This window comes from Mycena indigotica (assembly GCF_014461135.1).
Source record: "Mycena indigotica strain 171206Taipei chromosome Unknown Mind.scaff0001, whole genome shotgun sequence".
Lineage (NCBI taxonomy): Eukaryota > Fungi > Basidiomycota > Agaricomycetes > Agaricales > Mycenaceae > Mycena > Mycena indigotica.
The window spans coordinates 5,900,991-5,920,137 of record NW_023503000.1 but is presented as its reverse complement, the minus strand read 5'-3'; the positions used below and the strand labels follow the sequence as shown (position 1 = coordinate 5,920,137).

At 51.0% G+C, this 19,147-nt stretch overlaps 8 protein-coding genes across 8 annotated transcripts; 4 read left to right on the top strand and 4 right to left on the bottom strand.

Annotated features, from left to right (window-relative positions):
* Positions 1–844: 844 nt before the first annotated feature.
* MIND_00166900 (WD-REPEATS-REGION domain-containing protein) lies at positions 845–5,471 on the top strand (the record flags this gene model as incomplete). Its single annotated transcript, XM_037358591.1, has 24 exons — positions 845–979; positions 1,031–1,045; positions 1,094–1,199; positions 1,253–1,322; positions 1,367–1,429; positions 1,474–1,537; positions 1,588–1,672; positions 1,718–1,740; positions 1,789–1,947; positions 1,995–2,064; positions 2,113–2,285; positions 2,332–2,751; positions 2,801–2,929; positions 2,981–3,247; positions 3,439–3,466; positions 3,517–3,636; positions 3,684–3,760; positions 3,805–3,864; positions 3,914–4,055; positions 4,113–4,201; positions 4,247–4,281; positions 4,335–4,347; positions 4,391–4,779; positions 4,826–5,471. The coding sequence occupies exons 1-24, from the start codon at positions 863–865 to the stop codon at positions 5,469–5,471; spliced, it is 3,360 nt and encodes a 1,119-aa protein (XP_037226501.1). The 5' UTR covers positions 845–862.
* A 576-nt stretch (positions 5,472–6,047) lies between these two features.
* MIND_00166800 (uncharacterized protein) lies at positions 6,048–6,979 on the top strand (the record flags this gene model as incomplete). Its single annotated transcript, XM_037358590.1, has 4 exons — positions 6,048–6,230; positions 6,286–6,372; positions 6,422–6,481; positions 6,533–6,979. 4 exons carry the CDS (start codon positions 6,048–6,050, stop codon positions 6,977–6,979), a joined length of 777 nt encoding a protein of 258 aa, XP_037226500.1.
* Positions 6,980–7,586: 607 nt separating this feature from the next.
* Positions 7,587–8,170, bottom strand: MIND_00166700 (Delta-sterol C-methyltransferase; the record flags this gene model as incomplete). The annotated part of the gene is made up of 2 exons (XM_037358589.1): positions 7,587–7,838; positions 7,892–8,170. The coding sequence occupies 2 exons, from the start codon at positions 8,168–8,170 to the stop codon at positions 7,587–7,589; spliced, it is 531 nt and encodes a 176-aa protein (XP_037226499.1).
* Positions 8,171–8,997: 827 nt separating this feature from the next.
* Positions 8,998–10,267, top strand: MIND_00166600 (Delta-sterol C-methyltransferase; the record flags this gene model as incomplete). Its single annotated transcript, XM_037358588.1, has 4 exons — positions 8,998–9,565; positions 9,619–9,704; positions 9,754–10,161; positions 10,217–10,267. The coding sequence occupies 4 exons, from the start codon at positions 8,998–9,000 to the stop codon at positions 10,265–10,267; spliced, it is 1,113 nt and encodes a 370-aa protein (XP_037226498.1).
* Positions 10,268–11,433: 1,166 nt separating this feature from the next.
* On the top strand, positions 11,434–14,230 carry MIND_00166500 (Neutral ceramidase; the record flags this gene model as incomplete). The annotated part of the gene is made up of 12 exons (XM_037358587.1): positions 11,434–11,463; positions 11,508–11,730; positions 11,787–11,803; positions 11,852–12,473; positions 12,520–12,607; positions 12,653–12,988; positions 13,039–13,089; positions 13,137–13,233; positions 13,281–13,371; positions 13,418–13,609; positions 13,660–13,907; positions 13,955–14,230. 12 exons carry the CDS (start codon positions 11,434–11,436, stop codon positions 14,228–14,230), a joined length of 2,271 nt encoding a protein of 756 aa, XP_037226497.1.
* Positions 14,231–15,537: 1,307 nt separating this feature from the next.
* On the bottom strand, positions 15,538–15,988 carry MIND_00166400 (uncharacterized protein; the record flags this gene model as incomplete). The annotated part of the gene is made up of 3 exons (XM_037358586.1): positions 15,538–15,709; positions 15,751–15,830; positions 15,884–15,988. The coding sequence occupies 3 exons, from the start codon at positions 15,986–15,988 to the stop codon at positions 15,538–15,540; spliced, it is 357 nt and encodes a 118-aa protein (XP_037226496.1).
* A 252-nt stretch (positions 15,989–16,240) lies between these two features.
* MIND_00166300 (Dual specificity protein phosphatase 19) lies at positions 16,241–16,810 on the bottom strand (the record flags this gene model as incomplete). The annotated part of the gene is made up of 1 exon (XM_037358585.1): positions 16,241–16,810. Exon 1 carries the CDS (start codon positions 16,790–16,792, stop codon positions 16,241–16,243), a length of 552 nt encoding a protein of 183 aa, XP_037226495.1. The 5' UTR covers positions 16,793–16,810.
* Positions 16,811–16,920: 110 nt separating this feature from the next.
* MIND_00166200 (uncharacterized protein) lies at positions 16,921–17,609 on the bottom strand (the record flags this gene model as incomplete). Its single annotated transcript, XM_037358584.1, has 2 exons — positions 16,921–17,167; positions 17,218–17,609. 2 exons carry the CDS (start codon positions 17,607–17,609, stop codon positions 16,921–16,923), a joined length of 639 nt encoding a protein of 212 aa, XP_037226494.1.
* Between the last annotated feature and the right edge of the window lie 1,538 nt (positions 17,610–19,147).

The window sequence follows — 19,147 nt, the reverse complement described above, 5'->3', positions numbered from 1 at the left end:
AAGCTCCGCCTGGAGACGAGCGTAAGTAGTCAACTTTTAGTGCTCGGTGCTGGTGTAGCAGGTCTTGGTCACGGTGTTCGGGCACTGGCAATAAGGCTCCTGTTGTGCTGTTGAGAAGGGTTTCGAATAGTGAGGAAGAAGTACCTATGGGGCTATTGCTATTGGCCCGCCGGCGCTTGAAAGGGGTTATCGTCCAGAGTCCTGGTAGAATGGAATGTTCGTGAATAGGATACCAAGTTTTAAGTTGGTGCACTGACAACCGCAATGGTCCCAGTGGCGATGTGGCGGCATTAGATGAACCGTATGCTGGCGAGGTAAACAAGCTAAGGTCTTGGGCACTTCCTGGACTCGGTGTTTGGGCAGACTGAATGATTTGAGCCTTCGAGAAGCCTGGGAAGACGGCGGGGTCGAAAGCGTCAGGAGAAGACATGAGTGTTAGGTGTTTAAGAAGCAGGATAGTCGTAGTACGATTATTCTGTTAAATAACCGGACCCGGAGCAGGCTGAGGGCAAGATCATGTCCGAGTCCAGCCTGAAGTTTTTTCGTCCCAGATGATCTTGATCCAGCCTTACTCATTAACATCTTACCCATTAACATCCACTATGGCCATGAGCGAAGAGTCCAAGAATCCCACCAAAGGCTAGTATTTCCGACTCTCCACAATTCAAACTTGAACGCCATTTAGATTGTCTTTTAGCTTTAACTGGACTTCATGAAGCGACAGACGACCGATTCAAGGGCGGGACGGGGGGGAAACCACTGCTCATCGCGTTGAGGACCTAAATCCAACAGCTGGTGATTGTGAATGCGAGAAAGGTAAACCTTGATCCCATCAGCTCCTACGATCAACTCAACCGTGACCATGTCCTTCAAGCAGTACGCCCTCTTCCCTCCAACCCCGACAACAGCTCGCGGTGTGGCCACAAGACTCAGCGCGCATAAGGAGAAGATCGTCTATACGAATGGCAAAAGCGTCATTGTACCTCCATTCGTAACCACCGCTGCAGCTACCTTCTGACATGGCCCTTAGATTCGCGATCTAAACGTACTCTCTACTCGGATACGATATAGCTTGGCTGAATAGCCAACGTAGAATCCCCTGCTAGCAAAGGCTTATGTTGGCCATGTCCAAAACACCAGTGTGGCGCGTATCTCGCCTACAGGTTACTATTGCGCGTCTGCCGACGTCTTTGGCACGGGTTCGTGTGCCACTCTGACGTTCGATTCTCACTGATTCTAATATTTACCCCAGTCCGCGTCTGGGACACTGTTGGTGAAGACAATGTTTTGAAGGGAGAATTTAAGGTCATCTCAGGGAAAATGTGCGTCAACAACTTATCCTCCGGCTTGCCTAATACTACTTCAGTAACGATTTGGAATGGGATGGGGAAAGCAAACGTATCATCGCCGTTGGGGATGGACGAGAGAAGTACATCTAGACGGGGTTAGATCTGCGTCTCTCAGGTTCAATAGGTTCGGTCATGCTTTCATGTTTGACACGGGCTCTTCGACTGGGGAAATCAGCGGGCACACAAAGGTATGTAACTCCTAAGCTTTTCTCATCAAGCTGACTTTCGACCTCAACAGGCTATCAACGCCGTTGCGATTCGACACCAACGGCCATTCAGAGCTGCCACCGCAGGAGATGACGGCCTGATTATCTTCCACCAAGGTGTGTCGTCTTCTTTCCCCAACTATACCTCTCAAACCATTGTAGGCACACCCTACAAGTACGACAAGGTCTGTGTCAGTTTGTTTCGATCTACTCTTTCTCAAAAGGTGTCCCAGACAATCAGAACACATACGAAATTCGTTCAGGACGTTCGTTACGCGCCTTCTGGAGATCATTTCACCAGTGTGGGGTCAGATTCGAGGATCTTCCTTTACGACGGCAAGACCGGCGAAACGATTGCGGAGTTTACAGACAGTCCACATACGGGTAGCGTTGTGCGTTCTTTTTCTTCCAGTCCAGTATGTATTCCGACACTCCGCAGATGGCCTGCTCGTGGAGTCCAGACAGTAAATCATTCATCACTTCGTCGGCCGATTGTACTGTCAAATTATGTGGGCAAACAGGCTCGTTTCTTTCGGTGTCCTTTTAAACAGTTGCAGGGGACGTTGAAGCACGCAAAGCAACAGCATCGTGGTCGCTTGGCTCTGGTGTAAATAACCAACAAGTTGGCAACGTCTGGACTCGCGAAGCGGATCTTGTGTCGCTATCGTTGTCTGGTGATCTCAATGTCTTTGATGCCAGAGCAGGCAACAAGCCAGCACGGATTATAACAGTATGATTCATTCTCCGTTGGGACATACGTTAACTTTTTTTTTCAGGGTCCTCAGAAGTCTATAACGGCCATTGCACCCTCTACTTCAACGACATTCCTTGCTGGTACTGCAGACGGTCGAGTAGTCGAGTTCACCTCGTCGACTGGTGAGGCAACCGCCGTTCAAGGCGACGGTCACACCAATATTGTTGTTGGACTTGCTGCAACGCCCACCGGCAAAGTGCTCTCAGCTGGCTATGATGACCGTGTCCGCGAAATTTCCGGTGGAAGCTTTGCGAAAGGCTCAGTCGGCACTGGGTCGCAGCCCAAAACGCTTGCTGCGGGTTCAGATGGGACCGCGTTTGTCGTTGAAGCTGGAGGTGTGGAAGCCATCCGTGACAACCAGAAGGTTGCGCAACTGTCGACGAGCTTCAATGCGAGTGCGGTTGGGGCCAGCACCAACAACGTTATTGCTGTCGGTGGAGAGGTGAACTCGACAATATGGTGGATATAATAACATGGCTCAACCTTTGCAGGACCAGAAAGTGCGGCTGTATGAGTGGAGCGGCACCAAGTTCACGGAGATCGGGCTTCTTGAAAACAACAAGGGTGTCGTCTCTGCTTTGGCGTTCTCGCCTGACGGCTCATTACTGGCTGCGGGTGATGTACGACGTTTCTTATCAGCCTCTACTCCATCTACTAACGATTTTTTCCAGTCCAGCGGACGGATAGTCCTATTCGATGTCAAAGAGAAGAAGATGGTCACCGCTCGATGGTCTTTCCATTCTGCTCGCGTCAATTCTTTGGCTTGGACTTTGGACGGTAAACATTGTGCATCCGGTTCATTGGATACACATGTCTATGTCTGGAGTGTGGACAACCCGTCTCGGAACATTGCTCTCAAGAACGCTGGACCTGGCGGAATCAACGGGGTTATGTGGGTTGCTGAAGGCAAACTCGCTGGTGCTGGCGCCGATGGATGCGTACGATTATGGGAGGTTAAGCTGCAATAATGAAAGGTATCGTCGGAAAGGAAAGTGTATATTTAGTATTGGACTCTGAAATATCATCTCTCTCACCATCCCTCACTGGCAATTCAACAGAAAGAGCAAGACATTCACCGACCATTTGCCATCACGCTGATGTCATGCTGATTTATCATCGGTGAATTCAGAACAAAATAAAGGGCAACAGTTCTTCTGGTTCGTGGCCAACATGTCTGCGGAACCCACTCTGACTGAAACGCCTCCAGAAAAGGTCGAGTTGACAGAACAAGAGGCGGAGGAATACCCCCATGGTTTGAAGCTGGCACTGTTATTGCTCACTCTTTGCATCGCCGTGTTTCTCGTTGCGTTGGACAACACTATTCTTGGTGAGCTTCATATCCCAATGCTTCGTAAAATACCGAAATGCCTCAAGCCACTGCACTTCCAAATATTTCCGACTATTTTAATTCGCTGGACGATGTTCCGTGGTACATCAGCGCGTATCTCCTGGTATCCAACCGTCATTTAGTTAGCACAAACTGAGCTTTTTCCAGACAAGCTCTTCATTCCAACTGCTCTTTGGAAAATTGTACTCGTTTCTGCCAATCAAATGGGTACGCACATGTCCCCCTGTCCTCGGTTCATCACCTTATTCGCAACCAGGTGTTTATATCTGCGGTAACAATATTTGAAGTTGGGTCAGCTATCTGTGGGGCGGCACCTACTTCGACCGCTTTGATTGTTGGCCGAGCTATCGCGGGTTTAGGCTCTGCGGGAATATTTAGTGGGGCTCTTATTATCATCTGTGAGCGCAATTTGAACTTGCTCTCCCTCAAAATCCTGCAACTAATACGACTTGAAGCCCACTCGATTCCTCTCGAAAAACGTGCGACATATCTAGGCTTGGTGCAAGGAATGTTTGGAATCGCATCTGTGGCTGGTCCACTCCTGGTATGAGTCTATATCGAAAAATCACGACTCTGACATAGACTTAAGGGTGGTGCATTTACTGACAAAGTGACTTGGAGATGGTAGGCGTATTCTACGATATTTGAATGATTGTTTGGCTGACCGTCGTTTGCAGGTGTTTCTACATAGTAAGCATACAACCAACAACTGCTAAGCGCTCAACTCCCGCAGAACCTTCCTGTCGGCTCGATAACCCTGTTGTTCATGACCTTCTTTTTCAAAATGCCGCCAGCTAAGCAGCAAACACTCTCGGACACCACGTTATGGGCACGAATTAAACAACTTGATCCGCTCGGGACCATCACGTTCGTCCCCGCTATTGTGTGTTTGCTGCTCGCGATGCAATGGGGCGGCACGAAGTACGAGTGGTCCAATGGTCGCATCATTGCACTTTTCGTGCTTTTCGGAGTTTTACTGGTTGCTTTTGCGGTCATCCAGTGGAAGGTTCAAGATTCCGGAACTATCCCACCAAGGGTTTTCAAACAACGCAGTGTATGGGCAGGCTCAATTTTCGCATTCAGTCTTGGTGGTGGATTTATCCTGCTGGTATACTATGTGCCGTGCGTGTTCCAATTTTACTGTGTACTTTGCCTGAAAGTGATGCAGAATATGGCTCCAGGCAATCAAAGGCGTATCCGCTGTTCATTCAGGCATTGACACCATACCGATGATTGGCTCGCTGGTGTTTGGCATTCTTTCATCAGCAATGGTCATTTCCGCTGTTGGATTCTACGTCCCTTTCCTATACCTTTCCACCATTCTCATGTCGATCGGTGCTGGCCTATTATCAACTTTCACCACCACCACAAACACTGGGCAGTGGGTTGGATATCAAATTATCTACGGTGTTGGTGTCGGCTTCGGCGCGCAAATTCCTGTCTTGGCAGCTCAGACTGCTCTGCCAGAGGCGGACATGGCGGTCGGGACGACAATTCCCATGTTCATGCAGTCGATCGGCGGCGCGCTTTTCGTTTCCGTTGGGGCCAACATTTTCGCGGGACAGCTCGCCAGTGGTTTGGTTGCGCACGTGCCCGGAATAGAGCCCTCCATTGTGCTGAATGCGGGGGCCACCAGCCTGGCGCACACCATCGACCCGCAATATCTCCCTATCGTCGTGGAAGTCTACAATTCTGCACTGATGAAGGCGTTCAAAGTCGGGATCGCGATGAGCGCGCTGTCAATTGTTGGCGCGTTATCAATGGAGTGGAGAAGCGTTAAGCTGAAGGGTCGCAACAACGTAGACCGTGTTTAGCTCATGTATACGTGGAGACGTGGAGAGAAAGTCTCTATCCGTCCTTGGCTCTCCGAGCACTCAGAATCTCAGAAAAAAACTTTAGCCAGAATTTATGAAAATTCCCCTTTTTGAGATATGGAATGGCCATTATTTGAACGCACTCCAAAGTCGCCTCATAGAGACAGTCTAGACGAACTGCTTCAGAGTAACAGCGTTAAGTACCACTACTTCAACATTCAAGACAATTCGAAACAAACGATCTCTCCTACGTCATGGCACGTGCTAGTTATCCTCTTGCTTCCGACGTCTTCTGTCTCGGCGCACTACAGTCTGAGTACAGCAATCAAGAGTAAGAACAGAAAACGAGACAACGAAAAGGCGCGTTTATGCTCACCAATGCACCATTTTACGACGTTGAATCTTATGTCTCAAGCAGTTTCTGCTCCGTGCTCTCATCGGTGCCTTGCTGGATAGGACTGGGTCACCAAGCTGCTCGTATGCACCTTCGTTACCTTTCAGTTGTCTCCGCGGAGCCTGTTCCGAGCGGAATGTGGGGTGGGGCAGGCTGTGGGGGCGGGACATGTCTCCGGCGGAATGTCTCAGACGATGTCTGACCTTCCCAGCGCATATTTAACGGCGACCGCCCCCACTATAACCTTACTCTGCCTCTTGGCTCCTCCCCCTCATCTTGACCCAAACCAAACACCAAATACTACCAATCGAAATCATGTTATCTGCGATTGGCATCCACTCACAGCCCCGACGCCCCCTGCAATGGTATTTGCTTCTTCATCTCATTGCTTAGCTTTCACTTACCACCCTCTCTTTTCAGTCATGTTCCAAATCAGCGTCGTCGATTACGTCGCTTGACATTCCTGGAACCTGGAAGGTGTCCTACGACAGTGAGGAGACTACCTGGGTACGGTCGCATTTCCTTTCGAGGATTCTCATACTGACGCTGCTTTCAGACTTCGTTAGTAAAATCATTCTACCAGTCTCAAATGATGCCCGCTTGGTTCTTATCTAACGTATGTCGTTGTTATCGTCCTCGAATGTACCCTGTCTCACTACTCCTCCAGCATGTCGCAGTCGAAGAACCAATATCCGCTACAACGAGCTCTGTCGCCCAGCCGGTGCTTGGCATGAAAGTCAACGGCAATGGCCGTCCCATTCTGGCAACTCGTCCTTCAGTCTCGATTCCCATACCTCCCCTCATGGAGCCATCACCGTGCGAGCCTTATATCCCGGAATTACCTAAGGCCCTCGACTGGGACCTTGACCTTGCCATGCCGCTCGATTATAGGCCCACCCGATTCCAACCCAGTCTGCGCATCGCTGTTCTCACCCATCAGGCGATACTCGCCCAAGAGAGAGCTGACGAAGCAGAAGCGCGGGCATTTTGGAAGGCTCAGCGGAAGGCGGCGGAGGACGAGAAGTGGCGGCTCATCGGGATCAAGATGGACCTCCTTGTCCCGAAACGGTTAACGATGATGCAAAGACTCAAGCGCAGACTTGCGCGGATATGAGTATGGTGACTAAATACGATACCCACCTGAATAAACATTTTTTGAATCCTTTCTGAGCTCGGCTGAAAGCATCCTTAACCTCTTCTATCCTTGAGCCCTGTAAGTCGAATTTATCAAGTTGGCGGTTCATATGGGGCTCCTTGTCTCGAAGAGCCAACTGGCAACGATGAATCCTGAACAACATAAAAGTACACTAAAACTGGCGGTCGTTTGCGTCTTTTCCCTGAGCCTTACAAGTTGCATTCGCCTACTTGACCGAACACACAACGGTTCTCCGTTCAACGAAGGAAATCGTAGATTCGTAGATACACACGATGGCGCGTCGATGCCATGCTCGAGGCAGGCCACATTGTGCGCCGTGTCGGCAGAGACTGATCCGGGCCGGACGCTGACCCACACAACGGCCGGGCCGAGGCTGCCGCCAGGTTGTGGATGAAGCCATCCGGCCCGTGACTGTTGACACTCCTCCCATCTTAGGAGGGTTTCAAATTCACTCGTGTTATTATTGACACATAGTCTCACTCCCAAGTCTCGATGCGGCGAGAGCAAAACAATACTATCAACGTTGACCTCACCTGTAAATTATGTACAACCTGCACCGTGACTGTCATTGAGCTGGAATTATCTTCTTCAGCCACGCCATTACGTCCAACAGTTCATCGTCACGGAGCCTATGTTCGAGGTTGGAATACTCAAGGAAGCTCAGTCCTTGCGGTGCGCCAGGCGGGTCTGACCGTGGTATGCCAACTTCGTTGATTAGGTACTGAGCAGAAGCTTGGCCGAGCTCCAATGTAACGATTCTGTCCGCCGTTCCGTGTCCCCAGAAGATTGGAATGCTCGATGCATGAGATGAGGTCATCTGTAAACTTGGTCAAGACTGGCGGGCTATTCATGCTATCTTAATAGACGGACCGATTTGAATTTGTATCGTAAGGGAAGACGTGAACTGAGCGCAATCAGCCCGCCCAGCTTTGTGGGTATGGTCAGGCCCGTGAGGAGGGACATAGCGCCGCCTTGGGAAATTCCACCAAGAACAATACGGCTTGGGTCAACACCAGACTCTGCGATGGTGTCGGTCAGGAGAGTGTCTAGAGCCATAATGCTCTGCCGAATTCCTTCTTCGTCTTCCTCGCCAGCGGGGGGCGGTGTTACGGGCAGATCGTAGGTGTACAAATCAAACCAAGCTGGCATCCTGGAACCGGACTCGGAGGCGGTAATTCGTCTGACTCGCCTGTGTGGTTCATTATTCTCCGCCCCAAAAAACACGAGAAAACACGCACGCTTGAGGCCGAATGCACTTTACATGGCTCAGATCTGGGTCTCGTTGGATGTATTCGGCAACTTGAAACGGGTAGTCATTGGCATTGCCGCCAGAACCCTTGGAGGAGGTCTTGAGGAGTTCGTGTGAGAGTAAGAAAGACTTGCGTGGAGGAATATGACAATGGCGGTACCACTAGTACCGTCTGCGGCAGGAGTTACTAGGTAACGCAGTGGATGCATAATTTCCTGAATTCAAGTGACGAGCCGGGAGAAAGCTCTGGAGAGGATGTGGAAAGGTCCTGGAAAGGAGACATCGCCTTATTATGTAACGCAGTAATGAAATGACAGGTCAAGATTATCGTTGTAGATTCAGAGCAAGCTGGGGGAGAACTGGGTACAGTGCGCGCCCACAGGAATCTTCATGGCCAGAGGAACATTGCGCGACAGACTCGGAGACTGGCAAGCTCCATCTGAATTGTTACATAAGCGTTGACGGTCCGGTTAAAACTGCCATGACACGACTTTTTAAAAATCCTACCGCGTATCGTCCCACTTGTTTCTCACCTTCGTCTTTCCTTTCACCACCATGTGAGTAGCCTCCCGAACTCTCTTCTCAAGATGAAAACTTCTACTGCAAATGAACGCGACCTTTTCGTGGGCGTTTTCCTTCGGGAACCATTCAAGTCTCTGAACTTCCTTTTTTCTGTTTTCACGTTGGACGACTTTGGACTGACGACTTGGCTCAATAGAACAACATAATGTCCCTTGTCTACCAGGACCCCAAGAGCATGGCTGACGGCCGTCAGCGCGACCGCATTGCCAACTACACAAAATTTTGGAATAAGGACATCACCACCGAGGATGCTACCAACACCGAAAACAGGCGCGAGAGCTACACCGACGTTGTCAACGGTATATTTCCTTCTCTATCCCTCGTCGTAAGCTCAATTGCTTTCACTCCAGGGTACTATGATGGGGCAACCGAACTATATGAATACGGATGGGCGCAGTCGTTCCACTTCTGTCGCTTTTACAAGGGAGAGGCCTTCGCGGCTGCTCTCGCTCGCCATGAACACTACTTGGCTGCCCAGATGGGTCTCCGACCTGGCATGCGCGTTCTCGATGTCGGCTGCGGTGTTGGTGGACCGGCTCGGGAAATTGCCCGTTTTGCGGATGTCGAAATCGTTGGCCTCAACAACAACGAGTTCCAGGTCCAGCGCGCACGGAAGTACACCAAGGCTGCCGGCCTAAGCGAGCAGGTTACCTTCGTCCGTGGCGATTTCATGAAGCTCGAAGAGCAGTTTGGCAAAAACGCGTTCGATGCTGGTGAGTTTTGCTTTACTTCCTTGTCCGTAATTTTCTTGCTCATACTTGTTTAGTCTATGCCATTGAGGCTACTTGCCATGCGCCGACATGGGAGGGTGTCTATGGTGAGATCATGAAGGTGCTCAAACCCGGAGGCACAGTGAGCATTTAATTACCTATCAACTCTACTTCATCTCACCCACTTATAGTTCGGTGTTTACGAGTGGTGCATGACCGATGACTGGGATCCCTCTGTTCCTGCCCATGCTGACCTGCAACACGAAATCGAACTTGGAAACGGTATTCCTGAAATGAGGCCCATCAAGCTTGCTCGCGAAGCACTCCAAACCGTCGGCTTCGAAATTCAGCATGAGGAAGACTTGGCTGACCGACCGGACCCTGTACCATGGTACTACCCTCTCGAGGGTGATATCCGCAAGGCCCAAACTGTCTGGGACTACATCACAGTATGGCGGATGAGCTGGAGCGGTATCCTCGTCACGCAAAATGTCGTCTGGACGCTTGAAAAGCTCGGCCTGATTCCCAAGGGCACATACGACGTCGGCGAGGCGCTCAAGGTCGCTGCCTTGTCACTTGTGCGTGGGGGGCAACAAAAGGTGTGTTTCTTTGGACGCTGCTGTTCATGAACTTGATGCTGAACCATTTCTGTAGTTGTTTACCCCGATGTATCTTGTGGTTAGCAAGAAACCAGAGGCCTCGTAGACTTTATTACCCGTATTATAATTTTAGACCCTTTATTAGTCGTGGATGCCCTTCTGCAGGCCTACATATTAGATTCCTTTTGGAAGACTGCCATGCTTTGTCGTGAATGTCTTTGCAATGAGTTGTTATTCACTGGGGATAGAGCAATCTATTTGGCTGTCTCACGATGCTCGTGTGGGTTGGCAGGAATGGCTGATTTGGGAGGGGCAGATGACTGAGGGCTTGCCTACAACTGTCATAGCCAATGGGAAGGCCAACTATAATGCTCATCGGACTCTTCCATTCCGAGAAAGCAGTTTGCGCTCAGCTGGTAGTAGGGGAGAGGGAGTAGCTTTGGGGCCAGAGTCAAAGGTCGAAGAAATAATACTGGTCGTTGATCCGTCCTGGTTTTGGCTAAATACTGGTGTGGGCAAATACTGCAGTAATACTGACGGTGTGACGCTGACATCACCAAATATCCGTTTTGGGATGGGGTTTGATCCTCCGTGATTCTCGGAGGCCCGCGTTCAAGTACACTTTTGCCCGATTTTTCTGTTGTATTTTTGTAACAATAATTGATTCAAGTGGGGCTTTGTGCTGGACTTAGCTTATCTACTATAACTGTACCATGAACCTTGGCTTGCTCCATAATTTATTTACTTCTGGAACAGCACAAGGCATCAAATAGACACAATAATGTATGTTTGGGAGTAAATAATTTAATATCTGGTCTAGAGAGCAGGGTGCCTGTTGAAGCTATACTCTTGGACCATGCTCCCAACCACTTACCTCTCTGTAGGTGAGCAGAGCTGCTGCCCTACTGTTTGATGGGTATGGCGTGACGACAACGTGACGGGCATCGGACCGGGGAACAGCCGGCCAGAAAAACCCGATTTGGGTTCAGTATTTGCCATCAACGGGTGCCGCGCGGCAAAAATATTCAAAAATGGAAATTGTTGACAGTATTCTGTGATACTGCTCGCCGCAGGCGCCGCTCAGAGAAATTCACTCTTGAGAGAGGCTTGTTTTGCATGTAAAAACAGTAGGAATACAATGCAGATATCTATTTAAATCCCTCTCTTTTCCTTTCCTCCCTCCTTCCTTTTTAGGAATTTTTATTTTTCTTCTTTCGGCTGCCCACAACACCAGTATTTTGCCCTGGTTTTTACTTCCTTCTGCCTCTCACGATGATTCGACGACATGGCTCATGCCCCACGGTGAACGTTTGAATGCTGTTTGAATGCGGAGGCTATATTTATAGATCGTCATCACGGTTGCTCTCCATGTGCTCTCATGGCTCACCTGGCTCAACATCACTGTTCTTCGCATATATACCGACAGTCGACGTTTTCTTTCACTCTCCCATCTGCCCAGGATGGTTCGCCTCCTCCCCTCTTTCCTTCTCCTCGCTGCGAGCGTCCACAATGCTGTCGCGCAGACACAATACCTCCTTGGGCTCGGTATTGCTGACATCACTGGCCCTGGTGCGTCATTGAGTTCTCTGCACTTGCTTCGCTGTCCGCTGAAATGGCTCAACCAGTCACCGAAACTAACATGGTACGAATGGCGACTTTCTGACAAGTTTTCCGTTGAATTATGGCGCAGATGGGTTATGCTTCGCTGGGCCAAACGGACTCTGGCTTGCACCAGCGTCAACGCGCGCGCGCCTTCATTGTTGGAGAGACCGGCAATACTGCCAACCGGATCGTTTTCATCAACGCGGACATTGCGATGGGTGACACCGGAATTCGCCGAGCAATTCTTGCCAAACTGGCTGCGAAATATGGTAGCCTTTATACCGCCCAAAACTTTGCGCTGTCCAGCACCCATCAACACAGCGGCGTTGGCGGGTATCTTGAGAATCTGCTGCCTCAACTTACTGCACTGGGATTCGTTCAGGCGACCTATGACGCTATCGTCCAGGGCGTCGTTCTTGCTGTCGACCGAGCTCATGCTTCGCTCAAAACGGGAACTCTGAGCATTGGGAATGGGACTGTGGTTGGCGGAAACCGAAATCGCAGCCCAACAGCTTATTTGGCCAACCCTGCTTCAGAACGCGCTCTTTACACTAACCAAGGCGACGACCAAGACACAACCATGAGTCTGCTCAACTTCGGTGCCGACCGTGGTTTCCTATCATTCTTCGCTGTCCACGGGACGAGTATCTACGAAAACAACACTCTCATTAGTACAGACAACAAAGGCATGGCGGCTTATTTGTATGAAGGTAACCTGCAGCTGTCTGGTGGAGTTTTTCTCACAAATTTGTCTAGCTTCCGTTGAACCTAACGCGATGCCCGGGGCCAATACTTTCGTCGCTGGTTTTGCTCAAGCCAATGTTGGAGACACAAGCCCCAACACGTGACATAATATTTTTATCTCTCTCTAAAACTCATGTCGTCTTAGTCTTGGTGCTTTCTGCGAGTCCCCCGGACAGCCATTTGACGGCCAACCATGCCAGGCCAACACCTCTACTTGCGGCGGGACTGTTCAACAATGCCATGGCCGTGGACCCGGCTTCCGACTCGACCCATATGGCTTCCACTCAAACACGATGATTGCGCAGACCCAAGTTGACGCGGCAAAGTCAATAATGGGCGGGAAACTTTCACCTGTCAGCGGGACAGTCAGGAGTGTCCACATTTACTTGAAGATGGCCAACCACACGTTCACGTTGCCGAATGGAACCACCGCGATGACTTGTCCCGCTGCGATGGGGTACTCTTTTGCTGGCGGAACGACGTAAGTTATGGTTCTGTCAGCTTCTCAGAGAAGTTGACTTTTTTTTCCAGTGATGGTCCTGGAGCGTTTGACTTTGTGCAAGGCGACAACTCCACGTCCCAGTCCGTCCGCCGATTTGCCATTCTCTCCTTCGTTCTTATTTTCGTAGGAATCCCTTGTGGGAAATCGTCAAAGGCGCTGTAACCCCCAGTCCCTCTGCAGCTCAAATTGCTTGCCACGCGCCGAAGCCGATCTTGCTTAACACCGTACTGCTCTTGTTACCTTGCTTTCCTGGAATAACCTTCTTTAACAGGGATATGCCACATTCCCGTATAGCTGGTCACCGGATACCGTCGACATTCAGATGCTCAAAGTGGGAAATTTCGTCATGGCCCTCATACCCGGTAGGTCCAACGGAATTTGACCTATACCTCAAACTGAGCAAATCAGGCGAGCTAACAACTATGGCTGGACGACGTTTGCGCAACGCTATCCGCGCTGCTCTTATCTCGCAAGGTGTTATCGACAATAGTGCCTATGTTGTCGTTTCTGGTCCAGCGAATACTTATGGACATTACATCACAACGCGTGAGGAGTATGCCATCCAGCGTTATGAGGGCGCTTCAACGCTATTCGGACCCTGTTTGTTTCCTGCTTTTTTCTGAGAATTTCTTTTTCTGATATCATTCTAGACACACTTGAAGCTTATATCGACAAATACACCTCTCTCGTACCCTTCCTTGCAGATTCTCCTTCTGGGACACCCGCGTCAGACGCTGCCCCGCCTGCCCTCCAGTCATCTGCCATTTCTCTACAAACTGGTGTTGTGTTTGATGCGGCTCCGATTGGCAAGAGCTTCGGTAACGTCCTTGTCGATGCTGCCAAAACCTATACGGCCGGCCAGACGGTCTCCGTCCAGTTTGTCGGCGCCACACCAAGAGTATATCAACTTGTTCATTCCGAGTCAAGGGCTTACCTCTTTCACAGAACAACCTGCGTTTGGAGGGCACTTTCCTCAGTGTTCAACAACTGGCCAGCGGCGCCTGGAAGGCCGTGCGATCTGACTCCCACCCGTCTACGACGTACCAGTGGGTGCGCGTGAACACCATATTGGGCACGAGCACTGTTACGCTCAACTGGACGATTGAGGCGGGGACGCCTGCGGGGACTTACCGCATCCAGTACTTTGGCGACTCTAAGCCGTTGATAGGGTCCATCTCTGCCTTCACGGGCACGTCTGGAAACTTCACGGTGTCTGCATGAGGAGGTAGTTATCACTGTTAGTAGGATACCCAATGTCACGTGCATAAAATTTCTTGACCTCGGTGTATGCTGAAGAGGCTCGTCGATGAGCTTCTTCCGGCAGCTAGATGTCCTCGACGGGTACTTCTAGTCTCATCTTACACCATAAGATATGCTAATCCAATAATTCAAGCTTTCAGAAAGCCTGAAAACCCTTTGTAGTCCAGATGACCTGCACGAACGACTGATTAAGCCCTGCCTGTAAGCCCTTGCATTCGCTTGAATACGACTCTCACAGCTCGAAGAGAATCAGGGACCTCTGTGCAAGTGCGCGAGCATGACGTGTTGGAGGCCATTCACGTCAAGTTTCATGACCACGACGATTTTCCCGTGGCGGACTACTTTACTGGGCTCGGTGCGTGTGCTCTTCGCGCCAGATGTCTTTCTGACTATTCCCATAGGCTACATACTCTCGATGCAGAACTACGACACGCAAAGTTTTGCTGAGCGCGTCAGGCTGCTTGCGCTGTACGCCAAGCTATGCAAAATGTCGGCCGCCCATGTCAAGTCCCGCCCGCCGACGACGGTCCAGATGCTGTGGAGTGGTGATGCGGTGCGTTGTGGACGTGCCCTGTGTTCTTGTGGCTGATTCAGCCAAAGATGACACTTGGCTCGAGCCTTGCGTGGTTCAAGCCGCGGAAGCACTTTCAGTTAGCGCGGTCAGTACGCGCCAAAGTGCTTGAAGAGCTATGGGGCAGCACTGGCGCGCTGATTCATCCGACACCGATGCAATTGTGTTTCCCGAATCCGGAGGGGTCGTTGTTTGGGAGTTGCTGGGGGGACTGTGCCGAGGCTGTCTCGTTTTCCTCGTCCGTGTTACTTGTTTTTCTTCCTTCAATAACTAAATGTTGTTGGCAGCCTCTGGAAACACATTAGTGCCCAGACTCCCCTGCGAACATTAGCAGTCAATGTCGCACTCGTCAATACCCCGCATTCTAGTGACGAACGCAGCGCGGCAGATATGATCTTAGAAGAAGGAGCTAATGAACCTGGAGAAATACTAGGGTTACTCAGGCGTACCGACGCGCTGCGCTCTATGTGCAAGAATTGCCAACATCTTGCGAGCGTTGTTGGCGCGAAACTCGTTGACTGTTCCCATACTGCATCCATGGAATCATCCTGCTATCCTCCCCCTGAACAGGTTCCACTTTCAAGAATATGAGGGCGCAGGCACATGAGGTCAAGCAATAGCAATAGCAAGCAACCCCACAGACAGCAAAAAATGAACATTCTGTCTTTCGAATATGTAGTCGTGGCATATATAATGATTACATCTGGGGCACAGGAACTTTGTGTACTGTGGTCTGCACACGCTGGAAAACAGTGTTGGGAATGTCTTCAACTGGAAGAGAGATGACGCGGTAGATCTTCTCGCCTTCATAGTAGGATTCCACCGAGAAGAAGTCGCTAGCTTGAGTAGCCAGTCTGGCGAATTGTGCGCTACACAAGTTAGCAGGGGTGGAGGCTGGGTGGGCACACACATTTCAGCGAAGGTGCGGGGGTTGTCGCGTTCGATTTCCTTTCTGAAGTAGGCAAGGGTACATGGTTTGCCTTTCAGCCGCTGTGCAGCGTTTTAAGACGGTGACGAAACGAGACCATAATAGCCTTGCACACCTTGTACAAGTCCATACGCTCTACTTCTTCCAAGCCACCGCATATATCGAGTCTTCGTAGCACGCGAAGGCTGCCAGGAGGGATGTCGAGGATGTCCGAGTCCATTGTCAGTGTGTGTGTGTGGGTGGACACAACGAGTCAGTCTATATATATATAACAGCCCTCGAGACCCCTGACACTCTTGCCGAAACGGCAACCGTCCGGCAGCATCGAGCCCCCAGAAGTTGATGGTCTGTTTGTATTGTCTAATCCGTAACATAGTAGGTTCTCCAGTCGTACTATGTATATATAATCCATCTAATTCCTATTGAATTATTACTAGTATGCGACCCGCATTCGAGTATCCCATCCAGCCATCTATTCCTCCAGTTGAAATAGCGCCACCCTCACCTCACGTTTGAGAGGCAATGAGTCGACTTCGACACTGCAGGTGCCACGCAAAGCAACCTCCGCATCTTTGAGCTGCGCAAAGAAACCAGGATTTGGGCAGATAGAGGGTCTGGCGAGAACGAGTGAGCGTAGCGCCTGATGGAGAGACATTTCGGAGTGCTCCATGAGATAGAGAGCAACCAAAGTTGGGGAACGGGAGACAGCTGCTGAACAATGGACCAGGATTTTGCCACCTGACTTGGCGATGGCGAGAATGATTGCGTTTGCCTTAGAGCTCGCTTCGGCGATTGGCGACGATGCACTGTCGACCAACGACAGTCGCTCGTATGTTATGGATGGAATGATTTCGGCAGGAGTTGAACCGATGCTCAGGACATGGGTAATGCCCTGGGCAGAGCAAAAGGCAGCGCGGACTGCGGTGCGTGGACCAAGATAGAGATAGGGCAGAACGCGAACAGCAGCAAGTTGTTCACCGCCAGTACTTCCAGAGGGTGTATTCTTCTTCGACTTCTTTGGCATGACTGTAGGTGGAGGAGACGTGAGTGAGCAACAGCATGTTAGAGTCACAGTTGTCACTCCAAGTCGGATTTGCTGCTTGTTCACTTTTGTTAAGAAGAAGGATATTGGAATACAAAGGCGCTATCTGACTATCTGTATCCATAAGTATTGTAATACACGGCACCGCTTGATACAGTCTCCATCCGGACAGCATGAGCATCCTGGGCTATCGCAAACATCTGTTCTGCAGCTGCACTCTGTCGTACCTGACCGGTCTCCGGAGTGATTCCTGTGTGGATGTCGAAGAATACGATAGGATCATATGCAGCCGAGTTGATAAAGCCTTGTGGGTCTTGAAGCCCGATTGCCCTGGCTGCTGCACAACCACGGACGATTCTAAGTGGTACATTAGAGCCCGTAATGACGCTGACACAGGACAAGACAACCTTTTCGTGACCTCGACATTATCTGGCGGGAGTTGGCTCAAGATTTGCATGAAGGTTCCTGCTCCATGCTGCAGCGTGAATTGCGTGCCGCGAAAAAGTGGTGTGATCTGGATGAAGCCGGAAGAAACTCGCGGGGGACCCCCAGGAGTGCGGGGCGGGAGCGTAACTCTGCCTCCCCTGAGCACAACCCGTCCCATGGGCAAGGCCACTGCGTCAGCAGTTGACACGTCCGTTTGGAGTCGATGATATTGGTTAAGCGTCGTAAACACCTTGTACACCTTGTTTTCTCTGATCCAGAGACCAAGGCTTTCCCTGCTCGCCCGAGCGTCTTGCATTGCGAAATTGTAAGAGATCAATCCTGTGGGTTCGCGGATGGTGACGATGACACTCATGCTTTGGCTGAATCTAGTAGAGTGCTGAGATTAGGGTGCTGTTGTCCTTGGAGATGAGGCAGATTAAGTAGGGTGCCAATGGGTGACGGAAGTCAAGGTTCTCTACCCATGGGCGTACACACACAACAGCTTTCTTTATGATGAGATTGCAGAGTGATCCACGAAGTGCTTATGTAACATAAACCTCATTGGCTACTTATGTGGCGTCCCCCCAAATATAGTATACGTCTGCAGCCGTACATGATGGGCGATAGCTTTACTTCCTCAGTCACTAGAACACCGGCGTTCCAGCGCGGGACTAAGATACGATAGTTTCCCAGGACTCTAATGATGTACACAGCAGGCCTCGTGTAGGCCACATATCTGTGTCATCACTTTGTTGTCAAATGGGAATAGTGGCAATTCCAAAGGAAAACAATTGAAAAATGTTGAAAATGATTTAAAACATTTATGAGGAGGGATAAGGCCGCAAGTGGCAGAGAGCCGAACCATGACCTTGCTGGACATATGTCATACTGTAAGGGCAACCCCGGAGGCCTGAGATCAAGGTCCTAGCAGGGGAGGATCCAAAGAGTGAATAGAAGTAAGCAAATACAAGTGAGGCTGACCTAGCAGGGGAGGATCCAAAGAGAAGAAACTCTAAGGGTCCGCCTGCTAGGTAGCGGAACTATATACTGCGCTCTTGACGCGCCAAGGTTGATCGTTGCTCCGTGCAGTATGCCTGCGCCATGTCGCAGGCCAGGTCCCAGGGGGATCGCCAGGCGGGGCGGCGATGCGCCTGACGGAGGCGGTGATGCGATCACCGGAGTCGGAACCGAGTCGGACCGGAATCGGGATCGTCTCCGAGGGGCCGAAAGGGAGGTTCCCCTGACATCACCCCCCCTTTGAATGCGGCGTCCCCGACGCATAGACCGGAACGGAATCGAGTCGAAGGTTGCGGAGGCGATGTGCCGTGGTTTGCCAGGGTACTTACGGTAGAACTCCGCGATTTTGTCCGGGGCGAAGACGCGGTCGAAGCGGACCCACTGGTCGTGCGCACGCGTCGTAGCCTTTCCATCTGACGGTAATTCAGCCGTTTATACCTCACCCTTGCGTCCAAGATCTCCTCTACTTCCCACTCCGGGACTCCGTCCTCGAGGTCCGGAGGGGGCTGGTCGTAGCCGGGGCGTCCGTCGAAGGGGGTCGTCTTGGGCGAGCTCAAGCTTGACGACGGGGAAGACCGGGTGGAGCTTCGAGTAGCGCGGAGGGAGGTCGAGCTTGTAGGCACCTTTGCTGATCTCCGCGACTATCTTGAACGGACCGAGGCGGCGGTGGGAGAACTTCTCCGAGGGGCGAGTCGTCCTGATGTCAGAGGCATCCAGCCAAACACGGTCGCCAACCTTGAACTCCGGAGACGGAGTGCGTCTCCGGTCGTAGTAGCGCTTATACTCTTCCTTGGCCTTAGTGAGCGGCCTTGGCTTCGGCAACCCCAGTGGCAATTCGGTCGCGGAACTCGTTCACAGACTCCATAGCGGAACGGGCTCCGGGTTCAAAGCCCA